This window comes from Morone saxatilis, unplaced genomic scaffold (assembly GCF_004916995.1).
Source record: "Morone saxatilis isolate NCDOM2014 unplaced genomic scaffold, NCSU_SB_2.0 Contig16, whole genome shotgun sequence".
Lineage (NCBI taxonomy): Eukaryota > Metazoa > Chordata > Actinopteri > Moronidae > Morone > Morone saxatilis.
Window position 1 is genome coordinate 5,644,780 of NW_023339718.1, and position 11,640 is coordinate 5,656,419.

Below are 11,640 nucleotides of genomic sequence, written 5' to 3' on the forward strand. Positions count from 1 at the left end.
TATTAAATATATAAAATATATAAATTATTTCTGGTTATTTCAGCTCCACTGTTTCTTCCTCCGCCGGCTTCCACCGCACCTCCATCGGCTCCAGAGGCTCCGGGCGGCTCGGTGAGACCTCCAGCCGGCTCTCCGCTCTCCTCCAGCGGCCTCACCCCCGGCTCTCTCCCCCGGAGCTCCGTGCGTAACGGATCCGTGCCAAACACGGAGGCTGCGCGCTTTTGTCCCGGGAGACAGAGGAGAAGAAAGGAGGGAAAATCCGGGAATAATAGCAGATTTGCAAATGTTTTTTCAATTGATTTGACTCAATGAACGCGGGATTTTCTTTCTCCCTCTCTCTCTTTCTTTCTTTCTTTCTTTCTGAGGAGAGTTTGGCTGCAGCCGCCACGCATGCGGACCGAGCGGGAGTTTATTAATGGAGAGCCGGGTCTTTATTGAAGGAGGGACACGCTTTAATGAGCTTTTTACAACAAAAAGCCCTCAGTGAGTGTGTCCCGGTGTCCTCTCCGCCTTTATACCCGCTCTATACAACCAATAAGAAACACTTTAGTCCCCAAAAGACGACGGGAAGTCAGGAGGCGGAGGGAGCGGCAGGTGACTGGCACGCGTAAAGACAAGAGGACAACAGGAGGAGAGACAGAGGAGAGCGGAGAGAGAGTCCGGTGGATGAAGTGAGGATGAAGAGGAGGTGAATGGAGAGGAGGAGGAGGAGGTGGTGGGAATGAGCCCAAATGGCGCACTAATATTGTTCCGCTAATATGATTAGTGGCTGCGCTGCGGCCTCATTAGTATTCATGCTCATAATCCTCCTTTAATAATCCCGCTGCTGCTGTCAGCTGAATCAAACGCTCCCTCTTCTTCTTGTTCACGGCTTCTTTTTATTTCTGCAGCTTGACGCCGTTTTCTCACCGCTCTTCATCATCTTCATCATCTTCATCACCACCGTGTAAAGAACTGATATCTGTTAATGGATCAAACAGTTAAATGATCTTTTATAAATAATAATATCTTAATATTTAATAAATGAAACACTGATTTATATCATTTGTGTTGAGTTACAGTGTTTAAAGTGTAATTGATTCAATCATTAATTCCAGATTGTTCCAGTGACTCATTTTATTAAAGTTAAAGTTATATAATGTATATATATAATGTGAACAGTGCTGGAAGGATATTTACATTATTGTTTATATTTCAGTTTTTAATGAAAAAACAAAAACATCCAAAGTGTAAAAATGTTAATAAAAATAAGAATTGTAAATTGTATTTATAATATAATATAATATAATATAATATAATATAATATAATATAATATATAATTGTATTGTTTAATTACAGCTCTGAAATTCAATAAGTTATTTTAACTCTTTAAGTCATTTTTAGGTATTTTGGTTTTCACAGCACAAATAAAAATGACTAAAGTTACTTGATAATTTTTTTTTTAACTCAACTTTAAATGTTTCAACTGAGTTAAATTAAATAATCAATGAGAAACATAATTGATCCACAATCATTAAATTAATGAATTCATATTAAAATGTAATGTTTGTGTATTTAAGTGTGAACAGATTTTTAGTTTAGAGAAATAGTGAATGAATGAGTTATATCTATCTATATCTTTATCTATATATATAGATACAGATATAAATATTATATTATTATAGATATTTACTAGTTTTAGGTTCAGTTAAATTAATTCACCTCAACAATAAACATTTGAGTTAAATATTTGTTCAGGTTTATTTGAGTTGATTCAGTTGAACTGACTAATCAATAATTAATAAGATAAAATAAATCAATGTTTGATAATATTATGTTTTTATTGAACTTAAAGGTTTTATGAAGCAGGTGAACCAGTCAGTGAGTGAATCAATCAGTCAGTGAGTTAATCAATCAGCTCTGATGGAGCGGAACTAATTGATGATGAGTTTGATTGACAGGTTGATTAAATGAGTGAGAGAGGAAGAGGAAGAGGAAGAGTTCGGCTCGTTCACAGCAGGAACAGGACGAGAGTGTAAAGAGTTAAAGTAAATCTGCTGATTATTGACCCATTAATCTGCTGAGTATTGATCCATTAGTCTGCTGATTATTGATCCATTAATCTGCTGGTTATTGATCCATTAATCTGCTGATTATTGATCCATTAATCTGCTGATTATTGATCCATTAATCTGCTGATTATTGATTTGTAATTGTTGAGAACGTGAGAAATCTCTTCACAAGTTCAAACGTCTTCACATTCTGAAAAATGACTTGAATTGATTTTCTATCAATAGATTAATTGATTAATCGACTGATTGAGACAAATTGTTAGAACTGATCGGATTCAGGAGATGTTGTTGTTTGTTTTTATCTTTATGTCTGAAACACCTGGAAGACGGAACTGGATGGAACCGGACGGAACCGGACAGAACCGGCCCCAAGAGGAGAGGAATAGATCCACGCGGGTCCAACTTGGACTTAATGCTGCTGCTCCAGTTCTACAGAGACCGGCTCCATCGAGACCCGGATCCTCCACAGACGGACTGTTGATGATACTGGGAGGGTCTTTCTATCGGCTGTTTACAACCAGACACACAACAGATCCACCATGTTTTTATATTAATAACTATATATAGGTTCTGTGTTCTGTGGAGGATCTACAGGCTTCCATACTTTATGTTCCTTCATCTCGTCTCACACCGACTGTAACACTCTTCCTCCTCACTCATCTTCTGCAGGTAATCCAGAACCTGTAGATCTGCTCCCTGCTGCCCACTGTACGATCCAGATCCAGATCCAGATCCAGATCCAGGATCCTGTATCTGTACCCGCTCTCAGACCTGCTCCGTCTGCAGGTTGCTGCAACCAGTGGAGCTGATCGAGCTGATCGATCCACTGATACCGATTATCAGTGATCAGGGAAAGAGATTTTTAATAAAAAGTACATTTACTCGAGTACATTTTATCCTACTTTATACTTTTTACTACATTCATTTAATTTTTAGTTACTTTGCAGATTCACATTAACAATACAAAATATAATGAACTAATAAATGATTATTGATTAAGTTACGCAGCATCATCAGGCTCAATAACTCCACCGACTCTGGGAGCAGGAACTCTGATACCAACAACCAAAGGGACCAAATCCTCCACCCACCTGGGTCCTTTCAGACCACATTACAGAGAAACCCTCCACCCCTCCACCCCTCCACCCCATATAATTGATCTCTCCGTACGGCACCGCACTCAGCTGTCCACATACTTTTGGCCGTGCAGGTTGACTGAGACAGTTTATTACTCCTGTTGGTCCCAAAGCATCATGGGAAACATTTGGACTGGATCCAGATCCCCATTACTTTAATGTTTAATCAGGTCACACACACACACACACACACACACACACACACACACACAGAGTTCATCTGTACTTACAGAGCTCCTTCCTGTACTTTATGACCACACACACACACACTCTCTAAGGAGAGAATTAATTTTATTTTAGTAAATGCAGTGCGATGGTCTCTAGTACAGTGATGAATCAAATTTTTCATGTCTAGTTAGGTGAGTTTATCTACTAGTCATCTTCTGATTTTAAAGGATGCGGAACTAATTGAATGATGATTTTTTTTGATTGACGAAGGTATTTAAGTTTTCAAGTGAGTTGACCCAGAGTAGAAGTTACAGTACAGAGAGAACACGAGTTACTGGAAACTCGGTCATCTACAGACCTTATTATTAGCAGGTAAACAAATTCTTTAATTAGCACCACCTGTGTTTACCGGCTATCATAGAGCTGTATAGGATGCTAAAAAGTGGACTAGCTGCTGTTGTGAGGAATATAAAGGTCTGAAACCCCACAATTTCAATCCTGAAATTCATGCTGCAGTTATTCATGAATTTCCATTATAGGTTCTTTGATTGTATTTGATACCAGATTTAAATCTTGTTGTGTTTATAATGTGCACGAGTATCCATCTAGTTATCTTTGTCTGACAAGGTTTATTTGTAATTTCCATATAACCATACTTAGAGCCAATGATTATAATGTGATTTCCATTATTAATCTTGCTGTCCTATTTGATCTAATGTAATTGACTTATTGATACTTATAGTAAAGATCACTATTCCATCTTAATTCATTTTATTCAAGCTGTCACAGACATATTCGACTATTCCACTATTCTATGAAAAAATTGACTTAGAAAAAAAAAAAGAAAAATAAAAAATAAAATAATATTTTAGGAAAGAGAGAAATTTTAAGGACAATATTTGACTCAATTCAAAATAATAACAGATTTGATTAATACGAGAGTATATATACGACTGAATTGAGACCAAATTGTTAGAACTGAAATCTGGATATCAGGAGTATTATATGTTGTTTAGAGTTTAAGTCTTCTTAATCATAACCATAATATGCATAAAAACTATAAGCAGGCACTAGATGAAACAGAGACAAAACTGAATAGAGATTCCTAGAGAGAAAGGTAACTTGAGAAAACAGTGAACCGAGCCCTAACAGACGAAGAAGAATAGACATTAGATGCGCAATCGTGTGTATAGCGGATTCAACTTGGACTTGTTAAAAATAGTTGCGTGTCTATCCAGTTCTACAGAACATATGGTGCTCTCATCGAGACCCTCGGAATCCTTTCCACAGAAAAATGAGAAGTACAAAACAAAATACTCGACAGATAATTGAGTAAACGAGACAGCTTGGGTAATGTGTACTAAACAATTCTAAAAATCCGAGTTCAAGGTCTTTCGCATTCCGTGCAGTAGTTCCTTACCAATACAAAAACCTACAACAACATCTGAAGACTCCACTTATTCAAGTTTCTTTATAATATTTAGAATAAACATAATAGATAATAAATAAGTTAAAGTCAGTGAAACCTTGACGGGCCCAACCAGTGTGAGGACTTTAAAACCTGGTCCTGGTCTGCACTTCGATTTTTAACTTTAAAATGGTTTTAGTTTTTATATAGGTCTTCCCAATGTGATTCAGCGTTGTGTAGATACAGAGGCTGATCAGTATCTATTTAATGTTCACATCTTCAGTCTTCTATATGCTTTGGTCCTGGAGTGTTCCGTTTAAACCCGTCGTGAAGCGTGAAATCTCAACACATCACCAACATAACAACCAGAACTGTAACAAGTCCCATCCATTTTAAAGGAACTCATCTCTTCAGCATTTACTATTCTCCTACTAGCAGCTGAATCCTGCCTAGCTCACCCTGTTAGAGTAAATTCCATGAGAGACCTGCTGCCCAACCTGTATGAATCCAGATCCAGATATCAGATCCAGATCCAGGGATCCTGTATGATCTCGTACCTATTACGCTCTCAAAGACCTATGCCTCTCAGTTCTGACAGGTTGCCTTTGACAACCAGTGGACTGAATCGAGCTGATCTGTAGTATTTCCAACTGATTAACCGATTATGTTACAGTGATCATGGGAAAGAGATTATTTATTAATAAAAAGTCATTTTAGCTATGTAGTACTAATTTTAATCCCCTACTTTGAATCATTTTTTACCTACATTGTGTGTCAATATATAGTATTAAATTTTAGTTATACTTTGCGATTCACATTAAAATACAATAAATATAATGAAATAATAATGATTTTATGATTAAGTTTTGCGCATGAGCAATGTCATCGAGCTCAATAATTGTACCACCTGACTTATTGGGAGCAGGAATTACTGTAATACCAACAACCAAGAGAGGACCTAAAATCCGTCCTACACCACTGTACTGGGTCCTTTCAGCCACATTTACAAAGAGATAACCCCTTGCTCACCCATCCACCCCTTGCCACCTATATGTCCAGTAATATGTTAGAATCTCTCCGTACGGCACCTGTATAGTCACTACAGCTGTTCCACTAATGATCTATGTATATTGTTATGTAGCCGTGCAGGTTGACTGAGACAGTTTAATGTTATACTCCCTCTGTGGATTCCCAAAAGCATCATTGTGGGTAAAACATTATGGACCTGGATACAGATTCCCCAGTATACTTATTAATGTGTTTAATAATCCAGGGATTCTAACACCACGACACACAACACACACAACACTACAACACACACTACACATGGAGTTCATCTGTAACTTATGTATAAATACAAGTAAGCCTCCTTCCTGTTACTTGTATTTAATGACCAACACACACACTCTCTCTCTCTCCACTATGTATCACTGTCACTCACTCACTCACTCTCACACAAACACACGACACACCACACTAACTACAACACACACACACATCACGACACCACTGCCATGATAACGTGGAGTACTGTCATTCTTATGTTGTTTCCTTGTACACTTCCCAATCTTCATCTCATTCTATGTATTCAACCAATAAAAGTTCTGTTTCTATGTTTCCCATATGTCAGATATTTGATCAATACTGTCTTATTGATACATTTGTCATGTTGATCTGTCGGTTATATTGATAGGAGGATAAATGTATTATATGTATAAATATGTATATATATGAATAGTAAGTAGTATGTAATATAAATATGTATGTATATTATATATGTGTATATTATAATGTATGTATATGTATATATGATATATATATGGTTATGGTATATGATATATATGTATATATATGGTATACTATATGTATTTATGTATATAATATGTATATATATATGTATGTATATGTAAAATATATTATATATATGTATGTATATGTATTACTATGTATATATATGTATGTATATGTATATTGTATAATATGTATTAATATGTATATATTATGTATATGTATATTATGTATGTATAATGTAATAGTATTGTATACTATGTATGTATAATGTTATTGTATAATATATATGTATGTATTATGTATGTATATGTATATATGTATGTAAATATGGTATATGTATGTATATATATGTATAAACAGAAAACAGATGATGATTAAGTAATCTAACAGTAGGGATATTAGTGGAATGTATCTCAGACTTTACCCAGAATCTTTAGGTATGAATAATGAGCAGCGTTCTGTTTTGTTCTGGGCGGTATGGTTAATTACAGTCCCACATAGACCGTCAGATACATTCTATGCGTTAAAGTTTGTCTTCTAGCTGCGAACCAAATCCTTTCTCAGTGTGGTCGACTCCGCGGCTCCCGGTGATCACAACAGGTTGAAGAGGCCACCGCCCCTTAATTCTGTATAAACTTTAATCCCTCATAATAAAATTACCAGGTGGAGTCATGAACAGGAAAATAAACATAAAGAGATGTTTATTTCTTGCTGTTGGACATTAAGATGGAGCCAGCCTCTAGTGGCGTTAGGGACATAGGACAGTTGAGGTACGGAGGTTGCTGATTGGTTCTCATACTCACACGCAGAATCTTTTCTTTGTTTTGTGGCACCAAAACATGGACATACGCTGGTTGCCTAGCAACATCACATTCACGCAAGACTCCAGGAAGTAGCTGCACCGGTCTGGACTTATGATATTATATATTATTATATTATTTATCATATTATATTTAATGGATCATAACATACATCGTGGGTGCCATTACTGTGTGACTCTACTGTAAAATATATCTTAATGCTTACCTCTTCTCTCACCAGTAATTCAGGTATCCACACTCTCCCTCAGTCACAGACCAGCATAGTGTCTATGTATCATATACTCACCTTATAGTGACCGATGCAGTCAAGTTGATGTAGAGTTACTGTCTAGAGGCGGATTTGATCGTGTGGTGCGAACTTTACTTATTGTTTATCAGGTTTGTCCTAAAGATCAGAATTGACATGCAGATCTCAGAGTCAGTTTTTAATCGGAACACAATCTCAACTGTAATCTTCAATGAACTGGGCCTGCGACGAGACAGTATTGATATGACAGAAACAAGAATAAAAGATCTCACACCTACACTCTTCGCTATTGCGTTAACAGTTCTCCAGTAGCATTAGGCCCTCTGTAAGCGAAATAGTTTAGAGAAAATCGATCTACTAAAAATCCTTCCTCCCTCCACCATCTTATAAAGCGCCAGCACACACACAACTCAGTAAAAAACTACTTAATCAGGAGTTTCTGTAACTACTATAATCCGAATTGTCTGTCAATTACTAGACCCTATACATATGTCTTGTACGAGCTCAATAAAACCATATTCAGCCTAATCTCATATCAATCAATAATCTATCCTACGTTCTCTGAATGCTGGCTACTTTGTGGTTCCCTAATAGTCTCATAAAAGTAGAACAGGAGCCAGAGCCTTCCAGTTCCAGATAGGCCTCCTCGTCCTATGTGAACCTAGCTATCCAGTTTGTGGTTACAGGAGAGGTAACAAAGCTATCCAACAGTGTGTTTCAAACCCTAAAACCCCTACAAAGTCTTACAGCATATTTGATAAGACATGGTAGGTCCAAAGTCTTGTAAGCACATTTTCTCTTTACGAATAATATCGCATTTTATTTATCCCATTAATGGAGAAACGTGATCACTGGCTTGCGAAGCCGTAGACTATACCATCTGTAGAGCGCGATATTCCTTCATATAGTATCGACATATGCAATCAATATGAGCCTAGATTAATCGGTATACATACATATACATAGGAGGCATTTCCCATGGTGCACTGTAGCTTCATCTTCTATTCATCTCCACATATAATATAACAATCTTTCTGCACTCCATTCTATAGGTACCCATATAATTCACAAATGTTACTTACATATAACTTATCACTTCTTCCCCGGAGTTCTTGTGCTTTTTAATCCATAGTCATATAACCTGAGCACAGAGTTCTCAATGGATCCCAGGTGGAGCCAATCCCTGCCATAGGTTCCTGCTAGACTTGCCCATTTGCTAATATCACTGAGAATTATCGTTATTATTACATTTAAGTCATTTGTATGAGTATATTTTGTTGCTTGCGGTATGCTGTTGTCGCTGCCGCTGTCCCCTGTCGTTGCCATCAGCTATCACCTTAGTTCACCGTCACCGCGAGATACCTTATATTATCTAATGATTCGTATCGATCCATTAACTGTATAATCAGTTGTTGCTTCTGTTGTTGCTGTAATCTTTTGTCTCTCTGTCCTCTGTCTCTATCTATTGTCTCCCCATCCTCATTACTCTATCCATGTACTCCTCTCATCTCTCTCGTCTCTCTCTATTATCACTCGCACCATATCAACAATTGACTCTAATCGGCAGATAGATCATAACACACTCACTAGAGCCCGAAGGGTCTGTCCGAGGTTTCTGCCCGTTAAAAGGCAGTTCTTTATCCTTGTCCATACCCGTTCAGCCAAGCATATATACATGCTTGATGCTATCATGGTATGGTACTAGTTTGAGGTCTCTGTAAATGTCTATATATATAGGATCGGTTATATGACCCATATATTGCTTCCATATTGACAAGTAAAGTGTACCTGAGATATACTATCTCTGAGTTTAAATGATAATTTAGAGAGTGAGCGCTTATATATATCCAAAATAAAACTTGAATTGAATTGGAACCATTTAATTATTGAATATATATATACACATTATGATATATTATACATACATATATTAATATATGTACATCATAATATTTATAGTACATTACTAATATATACACATATGTATATACTAGGTAATATGTATATGTATATATGTATACCCTATATGTATACACTATATATGTATATATATCATGTATACTGTATATATTATGTATATGTTATAATACGTTGTGTACTCACTATATATATATATCATATATGTGTATTATATTTTATGTGTATAATTGTGTATATATATGTATGTGTAATATATGTGTATAATATAAATGTATGTTAATATGTGTATATATATGTTGTTATATATGTGTATAATATATGTATGTGTATATATGTGTATATATGTGTATATATGTATATAATGTATATAAAAAAAAAAATGTTATATAATGTATATATATGTATATATATGTACTATGTATATATGTTAATATATTTTGTATATTGTATATATGTATATATGTGTAATATATGTATATATGTATATATATATATATTGTATATGTTATATATATGTATATTATGTATGTAATATATACTAATGTATGTATATTGTAAGTATATATAATGTTGATATATATATGTATATATATGTGTTATATATATGTATATGTATATTTGTATATTATGTATATATGTTTTTAATCAGTGTTGTCGTCCAAAGTGATTCACGTTCTCCCAGTTATGGAAAATGGATTTGTTTTGTACATGAACACAGTCACATACGAAAACTTGTGTGTGTTAGTTTGAACAACGACTGTTGGAAAAGCATTTAATATGTTTATATTATACTTATATATATATACGCAAGACGTAATGGTTTTAAATACGATTTTATCGAAACTTTTACAGTAACCCAAACTCAGTTTTAGCGTTCACTCCTGATTTACCTCACGTTTTTTTACTGGGTTGTGTGTCGGTGCCGCGTGTTAATGTGTGTGTGTGTCTCATCGGCATGCGTCTCCTTCATGTCCTGACATGAGAAGTGGGATTTATTCATTTATTCATGTTCCCAGGTTCAGACCCAGATTGGTCCGACCTGACCAGTTCTGATGTCAATCTGTCATTAAGACATTACTCGTAATCACAACACAACACACATCACTCCTCCTCACTGACCTCCAGGGAGCAATGGAACAACAGCACTGAGGCGAAGGAAGAACAGTGAGGAAGAGGAGCATTAGATATTTAATGTTCGCCACTCTCAACCACCGAGCGTCAACTCTTTACGATCCATAAACTAGATAATTGATAAATAATATAATAATATCATAATATCATAAGTCGTCCAGCACCGGGTGCAGCTACTTCCTGAGTCTTGTCGTGAATGTGATGTTGGCTAAGGCAACCCCAGCGTATGTCCATGTTTTTGGTGGCACAAAAACACAACCAGAAAGATTTCCTGCGTGTGAGTTGAGAACCCCCAATCAGCAACCTCCCGTACCCCTTCACCACACCCTGCAGGTTCCACCCTAAACGGCCCACTAGAGGCTGGCTCCATTCTAACCTGCTCCCACAACAGCAGAAATCACACCAACATCTCTCTTTATCTTATTTTCCTGTTCATGACTCACCCTGGTTAATTATATGAAGGATTGAAACGTTACTCCCAGAATTACAGGGCGTGGACCTCTTCAACCATTGTTGGTTCACCGGGAGCCGCGCGCAGTCGACCAACAGCTGAGAAAGATTTGGTCCGTAGAAAGACAAACTGAGATATGTCGGGACTGTAAACCTCCGCCCCAGGAACAGAACGCTGCACTTCATCTAAAGGGATTCTGGGGTAAAAGGCTGAGACTCGACCCATCGCCTGTAGATCATTTATCTGTTTCTCTGTTCTTCCTTCCGCATTCCATTAACCAGCAGATAAATCAGACAGTTATTGATCAATAAGACAGTTATTGATCAATAAACTGACATTGGAACAGAAACAGACTTTTATTGTGATAGAGAGATGTAAGATGGAAGATGAACAGGAAACAACAAGAACTGAAGAACTCCACTGTTACTGGCAAGATGTGTTGTGTGTGTGGTGTGTGTGTGTGTGTGTGTGTGTGTGTGTGTGAGAGTGAGTGAAGTGAGTGAAGTGAGTGAGAG

At 36.5% G+C, this 11,640-nt stretch overlaps 1 protein-coding gene across 1 annotated transcript in view; it reads left to right on the forward strand.

Moving 5' to 3' along the window:
• The first annotated feature begins 2,464 nt into the window (after positions 1-2,464).
• The window catches only part of snapc4 (small nuclear RNA activating complex, polypeptide 4), a 13,717-nt gene continuing 4,541 nt past the window's right edge, over positions 2,465-11,640 (forward strand). The window contains 2 exon segments of the mRNA XM_035658198.1: positions 2,465-2,528; positions 2,722-2,801. Of these exon segments, the coding sequence (XP_035514091.1) occupies positions 2,465-2,528; positions 2,722-2,801 (144 nt within the window).